This window comes from Callithrix jacchus, chromosome 4, assembly GCF_049354715.1.
Source record: "Callithrix jacchus isolate 240 chromosome 4, calJac240_pri, whole genome shotgun sequence".
In the NCBI taxonomy this organism is placed as follows: Eukaryota; Metazoa; Chordata; class Mammalia; order Primates; family Cebidae; genus Callithrix; species Callithrix jacchus.
Window position 1 is genome coordinate 145,269,504 of NC_133505.1, and position 14,366 is coordinate 145,283,869.

The 14,366-nt window shown below is 38.7% G+C and overlaps 1 protein-coding gene across 11 annotated transcripts in view; it reads right to left on the minus strand.

Moving 5' to 3' along the window:
* The window catches only part of NHSL1 (NHS like 1), a 147,261-nt gene that overhangs the window by 74,345 nt on the left and 58,550 nt on the right, over positions 1-14,366 (minus strand). For 2 of the 11 annotated variants that reach the window (XM_078370169.1, XM_002747086.6), the window contains exon 1: positions 1,512-1,774. The exons of the other annotated variants lie outside the window; for them this stretch is intronic. In XM_078370169.1, coding sequence (XP_078226295.1) covers positions 1,512-1,569 — 58 coding nt within the window. In that variant the 5' untranslated portion in view covers positions 1,570-1,774. Of the gene's footprint in view, positions 1-1,511; positions 1,775-14,366 lie in introns of those variants that run through there. 11 annotated transcript variants of the gene reach the window in all.

Consider the following 14,366-nt stretch of genomic DNA (forward strand, 5'->3'; position numbering starts at 1 on the left):
GTCACTGTCTCTTGTAAACCTAGGCCACAGGTTAGCTCTCATCTCACATACCGTCTTTTCTATAGCTACTACATTTTACCATCTTATGAATATGAACAGGATAACTCATTTTCAAAAGGATTCCACTTCTCTGTAAGTTGCTAAATGAGGAAATAAACATTGATAACTAGATGCCAAGTTAAAAACGGAAGTGTCCACTGTGCTTTCTGCTTAGTGTTTGACAGAAGTGGTGTGTGACTCACACCTAGTGTTTCACACAAACTCTTGTTGAGCAAATGTTTTGCACAGTGCATACAACTATCAGTCTTAATACACAAAATCCACAAAGACCTGACTCAACCCTCATTTGTGTTTCAGAAGGATCTAGCACTGGGCCAGCCTCACCATATGTCCCCGCAAAGTGCAGCCAAAGTTCACCACAATGTTTTGTGCTGATGCCCATTTATTTTAAAGATTGAGTTACCACACTTCAGAGTTAGAAACTATTGAAAATGTAAACTTTTCCTATTTGCCAATTACAAATCAAATCCAAGTAATGGCATTCGTATCTGTACCATCAATTGGCACAGCTACCAACCGGCTCCTGTGAAATCCCCACTGGAGTTCAGCCCCATTGCACAGCTACCAGCTGGCTCCTGTGAAAGAGTCTCTTTCCCTGGAGTTCCTCATTCTCACCAGGGCCACATTTAATCCGTCCATCCAAAGGCAGCCTTCGGCAAGGGCTGCAGAAAACCAGCGCACAGCGCTGCTCTTTGTAGCTTTCTCCAAAGCTCCTCTTCCCAGTGCCCCTACCCATACACATTTATCCAGTTTAAGTCATTGGTCCAAAAACTAAACTAAAATAAACCACGAACTATGTAAAAACAAAGCCAAGCAGTTATAAAAATTATTATTTTCAAGAGAATGAAGAAGTACCTAGATAAGAAATGTAAATCAACGGTAAGTATACAACAAAGCCACACCAAAAAAGCTCTATACCTAACAACGATCACCTATCAGTCTAGACAGTTTGTGTTCAAGCTCTTAAATCCATAACAAAGAGTGCCGGGGAGTTTTAGGGGATTATCTCCACCAGAAATATGTGATACATTACACAGAGGCTCCCTTGCCTCAGTTGCATATTTAGCCAAAGAATCAAAAAATCATACACTAGATATCAAGGGAAACATAAATTAAGTACAAGAATTCTTTCCCCTGTTCAAAGGACGTCTTTTGAAAAGCACAAAAGAAATGAATTCACTTAAAACCTCAATCATAAATAAATAAGACATACTAAGATCGCATAACACTGTCCTAGAGTTACAAAAGTCTGAGGTATTTAAAGAACCAGGTATAGTGTAGAGTTTAACTCATGCCTATTATGCTGTTTCACACTCTAATTTCATCACACAAAAGAACAAAGTAGGACCTAAAACACACACAGACACATATACACACAGACACACGGGGACAAATACACATACGGGAACATATGCACACAATAGGTAGTACAGGGAAAAAGAACTACTTACTTTTCTTCTTAAAAAGTTTAATGAAAGACTTAATCTTTGCATTAATGAAGACCACCATTTCCAGGGTGCCTACATAGAGCTTAAAAATGTAAATCACATTAAAAGCTCAGTCCGGTAGGCAGGTGGCAAGCTTCGTCCTTCTGCTCCAGATTCTAACTTTTATTCCCCCGGTCTCATATCCTCAGACATCTGCCCAGGCTGATGTAACTCTGAGCTTGAGCTTATTGTCAGGCAGTTACAAACCATTAACAGTCCTTGAACCTGAAAAACTCCTACTGAAACCTAATCTTTAAGGCTGAGAGCAGCCAGTGACATCGTGCGTGTGTAGAAAGAGAAAGCCAATCACGGTTCTTATTTGCATGACAGCCACATCAGGCTTTCTGCCTCAGTGCCCATTCATTCAGTTTTTTCTCCAACAGATCAGAAGGTCCCCTTCTATGAGTCCACAAAAATCGTGCAGAGTTTCCTCTATGGAAGTCAAGATGAAACAAATGCATTCCCCATTTCACTAGGCCACTATGAACATCCAGATCCCTTAGAGGAACTGCCAAGTCTGAGGGCAATTCTAGTTAATTCAGGGTGTATGGGATTTGAACTGATTTATGGGAAAAAAAGACAAATTATTGTTTCCCAACCACGCCCCAGGCTCTGCCTCCCATACCAAAGGAACTTGTATAAGCAGTAAAACTTTAGAATGGAATCTCTCCAAGGAGCTGCAAATAATGACTTGGTTGCATTTTTGTGCAAATGAGGATGCCCTGTCTTCTCACCCTTCTTTGCTAGTGATTGAGAATCAGCATTATATGTTCCAAAGCGTGATCTTATTTGCATCTAGCTGCCACAACAATCAAGAAAAAAAATTAAAAACCACCAATAAAATACAACTTCCCCACTCCAAATGAGAAATTAGATAAAGTACCTTAATCACTTTAATGTTTATTTTAAATGCAATTGTCACCTAAGCTCCTGGTTTTCAGAATTCCATAATCGCCCTTCCCTCACAGAAGTCTCAAACAAACATTATCTGAGTTACTCTTTAACTTAAATATACCATCCGGAGTTCTGTTTTTTTGCCCGTTTGCAGTTAACCACAGAGAACCAGGGAAGCACAAGCAGAAATGGAGAAATCAGAAATAGGGCAAAAGAATGCACTGGAAAAACATATTCCAGGGATAAAGGGATAGGAAAAAAGGAGACTATAGATCAGGAAACACTATGAGAAGGGAAAAAGGAAAAGAACCTTCCTCACATCTCAGCCCAGTTCTACTTCATGGCCAAACATTTTTGAAACGATTTAGACAACCTCTTATTTCATAGCTTTGGGCCAGACTTATAACTCAATGGAAAAATGTAATAATCCACTAATTCAAAACATTTAGTTTATAATAAAGGCTCTTAGTCAAAGAATAAAATTTATATAAGGGGCTCTGTCTAGCGAAGGCTTTGAAATGATTCCTTCTCAAGTCTTTTTATGCCCTTTATTTTTCAACAACAACAAAACAAAAAACAAATAGAAACGTTACTACTTATCATACATATTATCACAGATTTCCAACTTGTGTTCTTCCATTCTATATAGCTTTATTTTGAAGAAATTAAATTGCCAGATGGCAAATGAGAAACGACTGAGCCTGTAAGTCAGATTATGTGGCTGCCTTAAATTAGCAGGCAAAGTTCCCCTTTGGAAAACAAATTAATCTGCAAGAGTGACCTCCCTTTGCTCATTGCATTAGACACAAGGAGAGTCGTGGGCAAAAACACTCATATGCACAACCCACAGGTGTTTGAGGTTAAGTGTTACCATGCAAATGTCCAGTTGAAAACAAAAATTGTTCTTTCGAGAAACCCTGATTATGTTCAATCCTCCATAACCTGTAGCTTTCCAAGTGCCCAACGATGGCATGTGAATATAGATTCACTAACCAAACACATAAATACTGAGCACCGATGCTAACCGCCACTCTTTCATTTAGTTGTGATACATCATTGGACAACATAGGTGAGATCCCTGCCCTGATGGAACTTAAAATATTTGACACTAAACTATAATTTTATGGTAGATTAGAAGGAGACGAGTGCAATAGACAAAATTAAAAAATTCAGCAAGAGAAAAGAGGGTTTGAGGGTGGCCAGGCTGCAGGACGGTAGGAGTCAGGGTGGGCCTCATGAAAAGGTGAGACTTAAGCAAAACCTTGAAGAAGGCAATGGCAATAAAACAAAACGTGGTAAAATGAATCTCACTGGCTCTCGTTTTAAAGAGGGAGAGAGATTCTTCAGGCTGTGAGACATATTTCTATCCACCAGGACTAGAGAAGTGCTCTTTCCTCTCAGAAAATGAACTGTAGGAAGAATCTGGCATGGAGTAATTTCCTTTTTCTCTCAATATTAAGCGTGATATTAAGTGGCTGCAGTTGTTCCTCTGTATCCATTCCAGGATGCCCCTTGGATGCAAAAATCCTTGGATGTTCCAGTCCGTAATATAAACTAGTGTAGCATTTGCACATCTTCCTGTATACTTTAAATCATCTCTAGATTACTTATAGTACCTAAAACAATGTAAATGTTATGTAAATAGTTGTTATACTGTATTGGTTTAAAAATACGTATTTTTATTGCTGCATTGTTACTTTTATTATGTTTTTTCCCCCAAATATTTTTGCTCTTTGGTTGCTTCAATCCACGGATGTGGAACCCATGGGTATGGAGAGCCAACTGTACTTGGTTACACACAAGTAAGTGGTAACCCTAGTGGGAGAATGCAGGCTTCCATCCCAGCATCCTAGGACAACTCATCCTCTGTGCTTTATTCCACATCGCCTCATAATACCATAAAATTCAGATCTTCAGGAAATAAACCAAATAAACAATCACATTTATTGCATTCTATATTCAGTTGTATTTTGGAAGCACTTACTAATTATAACATTTTCCCCAATCATACTGCCATCTCTTACTTTATATCTTTCATATAAGCATGAGCACAGGGAAATGTTTTCATCATATAATTTGCATGCCTTAATGCTGTGGTCGATGGAAGAGCCATATTCTTCTGGAAGTATATTTTTTAATTGTTCAATTTATATGTACAACAGAAAAGATATAAATCCATGGTACTTCAGATTCCAACTTCAGTCATATATGACAGCGGCCAAAAAAAAAAAAAAGTTTTTTTGTAAAGATAGGATACTAGGTTGCCCATGCTAGTATCCCCTGTCTAGTTCACTCCTGGCCTCAAGCAATCTTCCCACCTTAGCCTCCCAACGTGTTTGGATTAAAGGCAAGGGCCACTGCACAGGGCTGAAAAAGAAAAAGAAACTTTCTAATGAACTAGACATGAAAAACTTGACACTAATGCATAATAGTGAAAAGCAGTCCCTCTCTGGAACCATCCTACCCAGGTTACCAGCAACTTGCTAGAGAAGCGACCCCTCCATACCTCGGTTAGCTCATCTGTAAAATGGGGTAACAACAGTGTTTATAACACCAGGTCGTGAGGAGAACTTCAGAGTTTTTACTGATAAAGTCCTTAGAACATTACCTGCCACGTAAGCATATATAAGTCTATGTCAATCAATGAATAACATCTCAAGAGACAGCTGCACAGCCTTGCGCTTGATAAAGGACCATGCTTTCATGCAAGGAAATCAGTGCTGAACACCCCACAGCTGTCCTCCTCGTCTCTGATTTACACTGCCAACTCCTCAAATAATTGCTCTGCACCCCCTGCTTCCAGTTTTTATCCACATATTATCTTTTCCATTGCCTAAGATTTTATTTCAATTTTTAAAAAATTCTCAGTGGTCATCAGTGAATTTCTGACTCCTACTAATGGTCTTTTTCTCTCTCCTCATCTTCCTAATGATCTTCTGAATCCTATACTTCCCACCACTCAGCTCTTGAACTCCTCTTCCTTGATGCTGCAACGTACTAGTTCCTCTCCTACTAACTCCTCTCCAAATTCCAATAAACTCTAACCAAGCTTCAAAGATCTAGTCTTTAGGCCTCTGTCCTATGCTATTTACTTATTTCCCCTTAAACCTTGAATGATTTTGTCAGTATAGGGCAGAAGTCGGCAAATTATGATCCTTTGGCCAAATCCAACGATTAAATCATTTTTTAGGTAAAAGAAGAAGAATATTTTATAACATGAAAAGTACATGAAATTGAAATTTCAATGTCCAATAATAAAGTTGTAATGGAACACCACCACACCAATTTGTTTAAATATTGTCTAAGGCTGCTCTCGGGTTGTAACAGCAGAGCTAAGCAGCTACGAGTAAGACTGTACGGCCCTCAAAACTAAAAATATTTACTATCTGGATCTTTAGAGAAAAAGACGGCTCACCCATGGGCTTAAGCTACTGCCTTTAAACATCCTGCTCAACCTCCGTTTCTATTATCTGTCATTTGTCTGCCCTCAGTTCCATTTGCTAACCTCTACTCAGATTTCACATTATCTCAAGTTCAAGACATCTGAGACAATCTGCTTTTCCCCCAAACTGCTTCTCAGGAATTATTTTTACTTCTATTAGGGCTATCCTCCTTTTTTTTCCCCCCGTGAACTAGACAGGTAAATTTAACCCCCAGTTATAAAAGAAAAAACTGAGGCTGGACGCAATGGCTCACACCTGTAATCCCAGAGCTTTGGGAGGCTGAGGCAGGAGGAATGCTTGAGGCCAGGTGTTTAAGACCAGCCTAGGCAAGACAGAGAGACCCTATCCCTAAAAACATTAAAAAGTTAACCAGGTGTGGTGGTTCACGCCTATAGTCCTAGCTACTCAGGAAGCTGAGGCAGGAAGATTGCTTAAGCCCAGAAGTTTGAGGTTGCAGTGAGCTATGATGGCACCACTGCACTCCAGCCTTTTTAAGAGACCTTCTCTCTTAAAAGAAACACAGAGAGAGACAGAACGTATTTGCTGCCTTGTGTTAGGTGTCCAGGTTACAAGTGAATCAAACATGGTCACAGTCCACAGGAAAAGACACACCCACACAGATAAAAACGATGACATAAAGATTAAGTCTAGCGAGAGAGAGATGACTGTGAAGTTCCTAGGGAAAATGATAACACACATCCATTTAAAGGACCACCCGCTGTTAGAGTACAGAGAAGAGACTCTCGCGTACAGCACAGTCCTGGGACGTGGGGAGATATGCTGGCACTCTGGTGAAAGGTCATGGGACAGCCCTGTGGGGAAAAGTGGTGAGAAAGATGGAGAGAAGCAGGGCAGGCCTTTCAGGGTCTTGCTTGCCACCGTGGGTGAGTGGCAGGCGGTGGGCAAGGGGGTCCCAGAAAGAGGGTCGGAGGGAAAGCTGTAGGGCCAGTGTTGCATTTTAACTAAAACCCTGATGCCAAATGAAAATGGGTTTGAATAAACTTGACCAGAATGGTGCCGCAATCCACACAAAAGGTGAAGGGGTCAGAATTCACTCTCAGCTCAGAACAACTTTCTTTCTCTAGAACAACTTGGTTTTATTAGCCTGAGTTTCATTGTCTGTAACATGTTTCAGGAACCCAATAAACCTAAAGTATAAAGTTCAAAAAATGAAAACCTGGCCATTTAAATAAATGACTCTGTTACCACCCATGCTTTTATCTTTAGTACAACCTCATTATTTTTATGAAGGCCAAAGATTATATGTTTAAACCTAAAAGCTTCTGAAGAGCAGAGCCGTCTACAGCTTCGAACTCATGGACATAGCCTTGTCCATCCCCACCCCATCCCTATTTACACAAATCCACAGGCCCTCCTCAGTGTATCAAATGCAGGTAGGGCACCAAAAGTCTTTATTTGAAATCCAAAACCTTTTTCACAAATACTGTTAAACAATATTGATTAAAAAGGATTATTTTCAGATTAAATTTCAATCTTTGAGCAATTGAAAATGAAATATACAATCAATAAAGATCATTATGTTCTTCCAAGCTAAAGAGGAGAAAGGGGAAAGAAAAATCAGACATAACAGAGTTCTGCTCAGGGCTGCATATTACATGACCATTTGAAGTGCTTTTGAAAGGAATTTAGCTCCTCAAATAGAAAATTTTTCAGGGCAACCTTATTTATAAATGGTACTTTTACTGACTGTTAATTCATTTTAGGGTATTTTTAAAAATCAAGTTTAACATCTAACATAGAAGACTGTATACGACTAAGGTAATTTAGATGTACTCATCTTCATGCATGGTTAAAATAATTCAAATACAATTTTAAATTCATAGATACACCCATTCATTCTTATGCTTTTCAGACTCATTGAAACACTGGAAAACATCACAGCACAAAGTACAACACAAGCCTTCTGGGTCAACAGAATAAAATATACAAACATAGTAGTAAAGGATTATAGACATTTCTACAAATTAACATCATCAACTACTTAATAAACATTCATAATGTTTTACCAATTGATAAAGATAGTTTAGGCCTATCCTGTTTATTAAGGAACAAAATCTTCCTATAACATTAACTCTTTTTTTTTTTTGAGATGGAGTCTTGCTCTGTCGCCAGGCACTAGGCTGGAGTGCAATGGCGGGATCTCGGCTCACTGCAACCTCCGCCTCCCCAGTTCAAGCAATTCTCCTGCCTCAGCCTCCCGAGTAGCTGGGACTACAGGGGCATTCCACCACACCCAGCTAATTTTTATAATTTTTAGTTGAGACGGGGTTTCACCATGTTGGCCAGGATGGTTTCAATCTCTTGACCTTGTGATCTGCCCGCCTCAGCCTCCCAAAGTACTGGGATTACAGGCGTGAGCCACCACGCCCAGCCAATGTTAACTCTTAAAGGTAAGAATTATGTTTCATGTTTTTATGAATACTTTCACATTAGGAGCAACTATGTACAGTCTGTAATTCTTGTCTATCAAAATAACATTTATGAATTATTATGCAAACAATTATTACTGAATTATCGAAGCTGCAAAGCAAACCAATAACATAGGCAGGTAAATTAATACAGTCAATAAATGTGTAAATAAAGCAGCAAATTTTAAAAACAAGGCTGCCAGATCAAATATATGATGTCGAGCCAGGCACAGTGGCTCACACCTGTAAATCCCAGCACGTTGGGAGGCCAAGGCAGGTGGATCATGAGGTCAGGAGTTCGAGATCAGCCTGGCCAAAATGGTGAAACGCTGTCACTATTAAAAATACAAAAATTATCTGGATGTGGTGGCACACTCCTGTATTCCCAGCTGCTCGGGAGGCTGAGGCAAAAGAATTGCTTGAATCCAGGAGCCAGAGGTTGCAGTAAGCCAAGATCAACCCACTGCACTCCAGCCTGGGTGACAGAGCCAGACTCCATCTCTTATTTTAATTTTTATTTTTTTGAGATGGAGTCTGGCTCTGTCACCCAGGCTGGAGTGCAGTGGCGTGATTTCAGCTCACTGCAACCTCCACCTCCCTGGTTCAAGCAATCCCCATGCCTCAGCCTCCCGAGGAGCTGGGATTACAGGCGCACGTCACCACATCTGCTATTTTTCTTTGCAATTTTAGTAAAGACAGAGGTTCACCATGTTGGTCAGGCTGGTCTCGAACTCCTGACCTCATGATCCACCCGCCTCAGCTTCCCAAAGTGCTGGGATTACAGGCGTGAGCCACTGCGTCCAGCCAAGACTCCATCTCTTAAAAAAAAAAAAAGTCGAAATAAAGTTGAATTTGAGATAGATAAAAAATATATAACTCATTGTTTATCTGACATTTAAATTTAACTGGGCATCTTGTATTTGCTTAATCTGGAAATCTTAAAGTACAACTTAAAAAAATTATCTAAGGTCATGGAAGAGTAAGAGTTTGATGGGAGTAGAAACATCATTGGTTAGTAACAAAGATTTATTCATCAAGAGTTGACATTATTAAAGGAATTTTTAAAAATCTACAGTAGCAGTCATCTGTTAATACAATTATAATTTTTAATAATAAGAATAGCTTTAAGTATTTGATATGGCAGATTTAAAAACTACTTAAGATTAATCAAGACAAATTGGGTGGACTTATAAGTTCCTGCCACAGGGCATTTATTTTGACTAGAAACAAACCAAAAGACAAATCGGTCAGTTGTGCCTTAAAAATCAATCTCTTGTTTTATTGCATCAGGCATTTTTCTTACAGATTACTACTGTTCATTTCTTAGTAGTCTAAATCTTAGGTATTTAAACCTTCTACCTGTCTTTGCCAGTTTTAACTCCTTACTGAAGAGCTGCCACATAAGAGGAATATTACAGCAACCACATAGTGGAACGACAAGTCAGGCGTCTCCCTAATCCACCAAACATGAATGGTGGGCAACTGGTATTGTATGTCCACTAATGTGATGAAATACCAAGTATAAATATCACCTAAGGTAAATCAAAGTTTTTTTTGACAAGTTAAATTCTCCCAGGTTACAGGAAATAAAAGAGCTAGAAGCGAAAGCAATCAGTCTTAAAATGGGACATTAGGCTGGTCTGGCCTCTCCAATAACTTATCAAATAATTAACACTACTACTACCACACTAATAATAATCATGGGAATATGCCAAATTAGAAGGGAGTTAAAGAACATCACAACATGATCCTGGATGGGATGCTAGTTTTGGATAAGGTAGCTATAAAGCCTTTTATAGATAAGTGAAAAAAAAAATGGAATAGAAACTGAGTGTGATCTTACCCTATCCTCTCAATTTTTACAGCTACATAATGAGGTACACAGACGTACATACATACACACATTTAAACGGTCATGCAGAGACACTGTCCACAGAATGAAAACATGAATCTGATAATAGATACTCATGAAGAGTTAACTGTTCCATGAACGTTGTTTCACAAAAGCATGCTAAAAATCACCAATATTCTAGAATTTCATTGGTACAATGATTTTTTCTTCTGTTTCTGAATTAATCTTTAATGACGACTCCTATGACATACTGAAAAAAGACAAATGGAAATCTCTCTATCAACTGGGGTGGGGGAAGTGGTTGAAGACAAAAGGGGGAAACGTAGGAGATGACAATGTATCAATTCTTTAGGAGAAACTTGATCTGGTATCCATTTTGCCAGTTAATTTTGATGCTAGAAAACACCCTTTACTCTGCATGTGCTGAAGTTAAAGGCTTCTGCTGTGGATCCTAGTTAATAATTTAATCCAATATAATTGCTGCCATCGGCTTAGTCAATTTCAAAACGTCTGCTATCACTGTGACTAGTTTAGTCAAGCCACAATATTCATGTGACAAATGTTGAACAAACGAAAGGCGAGGCAGACAGAAAACATGCTATGAAAAAAAAAGAAACCCAAATCAAAAGTCCGAAACACAAAGGAAGGCCTGCTGACACAGCATTCAAAGTTCAGCCATGCCTGCAGGAATGGAAGGCTGCAAAGTCTCTCTAGTACATGGCTGGGATCATCCAGAGACTGTCCTGAGATGCTGGAAATGAGGTCAGGCTAACAGGGGAGAGCTTTGTGAAAGGGATGGGTGCTGATGTTGGAATCATTGGTGAGTAGGGAAATAGCACAGGCAAATCAAAAAAGGGAGATTTCATAGGCCCCTAGAAAGTTAGAGCTGAAGAAGTCATAAAAAACAGTTAAGCCACTCTCTTTTACAAATAAGTGACCTGCAGTGATCAGAGCCACCTAGCATCTGCACTGACACCTCAATCTTGTGATCCAGTTTTCAATTCGACATGTTACTTGCTGCCTTCAGTAAGGGCCAGTGAGGTGAAGAATCCAATTGTCCACACTCGTTCTGCCTCTATGCCTTTGCACATGCTATTAGTCGGCTGGGAAGCTTGATCCTCCTCTGATCGACTTGGTATACCGCTATTCAAGTTATAATTCAAATGTTAACCTTTCTTAAGAAGCATTCCTTGACAGACTGTAACTCTTTATTTCAAAAATATGTCACTTTATTTCAAGGATAACTTCCCCCAAAGTGAACTATATCTTTCTTGCAGAAAGAAATTTCATTAACTGTAACCTCTTATACTTGAACCAATTATTCTTTGTGACATGTTATACAGCTCTAATCCATCTACCCAAGTAGTACAAATTCATCTAATTCATTCTCAAAGGTTATATTAAGTATACAAAGGCTCATTTCAGGAGAGAAATAATGTATATAAGTAGAGCTACATATTGAAGGGACTCAACTGTAAAGTTAAATCACTTAGCCTTTCCCAATTCAGTCATTCAAAATACACTTTCTGAATGCCTATAAAGGGTCTACAACATCTTAGAGAAGAAAATACTTTTCAATCACTTAGAAATTAAAATTTATTTCTTGTGTTATTTATACTTAACATAATCATACTTTTAAAATAAAAATAATTCAAACAATGAATCAAAATTTGAAAAAGAAACTGATGCAATCTTTATTCTAAAATCATCAGGGAAGGAAATCTCATTGTGGAATGAAAAGCCAAAGTGTAATGTGATGATCCTAGAGATCTAATTTAAAAGAATTGTCATTAGCTAAGTGCTTTATACTCTGAGCTCTCTTGTATTTTAAAAATTGGATAATATCAAGGACCTGCTTGATTGATGGTGTCATAAAACCTACAAGGAATCCATCCTTGAAAGGAATTTTCTACTTAGAAAAATATTGAGAGCAAAGACTTCCTAATAAAGACTACCAGGAGAAACTGACAAAATAAAGTAGAAGGTCGCCACCTACAGGGGACACCATGACACTCAATGACACACTGGTGCATGAAAATGACTCCCCCAGCTGTCACAGAAGACCAGGAAAGAAAGCCCTCTGGTTTAACATGCTCTCATTCATGGTCACGTCTCAAACGAATATCCTTGACTTACTCCACCAGAGAAAGAAATATTCTATGATTTCTGTGTCCTTTTGAGCCTCAATTTGGACAACGTTGACATCAAACCTTCAGAAAGCTTTGTGAATATTCATAAACCACCTAGTGTCTGCAACCAAGCTCACATTAAGGAAGTACCCGAGTTATACAAAACATTTCTAAATCAATAAGGGGGCAGCTGTGTTTAACTGAATAACAGTTAAGAAAAACATCTACATCGATTTATAACCAAAAGGAAAAGCCTTACACGAGGAATCCAAAAAGCGTTTTCATTTGGACAGATGAAGATTCTGAAATCACTCGATCCAAGAATACAAAATATAATGTAAAATGACTCAAGGCAAATCAGATTTATCATTGCCTAATTTCTTCCCAATTAATAATCAGTAAGTATAAAGATTTAGAGAAAACAGATAACTAGAGTTAATTATTTAGCAAGCCATGAAACAATCTCTATGAACTTGTGTTCTGAAGATTAACTGGCTGTTCTTTTTCTCTTCTCTGTTTCCTGCTATTTCTAATATTGTTTCACATATGGTTAAGACGAATGCTATAATTAATCGGCTGGTGTGCTCAACTGCTTTTGTTAAGAGGACAGCTGGTTCATACGCAAAATGGTAATGAGACAAATTGAACTATTTTGGTTTGCTGATGATAAAACCAACAGCAAGAGCTACAGTTAAGTCTCCAGCTGTACTTGGTTTTCTAGTAATGGTAAAGGTTAATCTAAATGAAGATATTATTTTATTTGATTAGTGTTGATGTTTTCAAAACATTTTCTTCATTGTCCTGAACTACAGAATACACAGCAGCAAAATTCTCCAAACAGCAAAATCACAGCTTCTGATGCCTGAGTGCCACAGGGGTTTTGTAATTATGGTGGAGGTGAGGCATAAGAGCAAAGGTCAGCCTGACATAAGGCGGTATTTGAATTCACCTAGAAAGTACAGAACTTCCATTAATGTCAGTTACCCAAAGACTTTTTAAGTAAATAGAAACCTTCCTATAAACTCAATTTTTCATATTCATTCACTGATTTTTCTTTTCAATTCATATTGAAAAGACCGTTTTTAGCAAGTAAACATCAAACGAGAACAAGGGACAAGAACAAAACGTCGATCCTTATATGGAGACATATTGCTTATTATCTCTAAATTCTAGTAACCTGGTATTTCTAAAGCAAGAATGTCATAATGTAGATTTCTGATCAGATGCCACAAAAGTACCTCCAGGTCTGTGGGCATTCCCTGTTACTAGAGGGCAATACAATTAGGGCACAGCTGGAAGGGAAGGGAGGTACACTTATGGCAGATCCCACGTAATTTAGCCCACACAATATCTGAGAAAAAAATCAACCAGGAATTGAAACAATAATGTTAATTCTAGGTAATGGCACTGACTTTGTAAAAATGACACCCTTAGCTCCTCTTCATCAGCATCATGGAGGCTTGGAACAGAAAGCAGAAAAATAACAATGGAATTATGCATATCTTAGCAAATAAAATCATATTTGGAAGGATTAAGATCAGCAGGCTTCCTCATGTACCTAAAAATATTTTTAACTTGCAGCCAAAAGTGAAGTTTGGCATTGAAGACAGGTATGGAGATTTCATAATTTGGTCCAATGTTTGTTTTTTACTAAAGAAAAAAGGTACAGTGGATTACAAAAACCACAGGGGGGGTAAGGGGGAGGGGTTACGGAGAGAAGGATAGAGAGAGAGAGGTGTGTGTGTGTGTGTGTGTGTGTGTGTGTGTGTGTGTGTGTTTTGAAGAAATTAGGTCTATGGGGGTCTCCTGATGTTGCCCAGTCTAGTCTCCAACTCCTGGGCTCAAGCAATCTGCCTGCCACGGCCTTCCAAAGTGCTGGGATTGCAGGCATGAGCCACTGTACCCGGCCACCATGAGAACTTGGCCAACAACGAAGACAATCAATGTCTTCCTGAACTAGTATAAAAGAAAACTAATAGGCCAGGCACAGTGGCTAATACCTGTAATACCCATACTTTAGAAAGCCAAAGTGGGCAGATCACTTGAGTCCAGGAGTTCAAGACCAGGCTGGG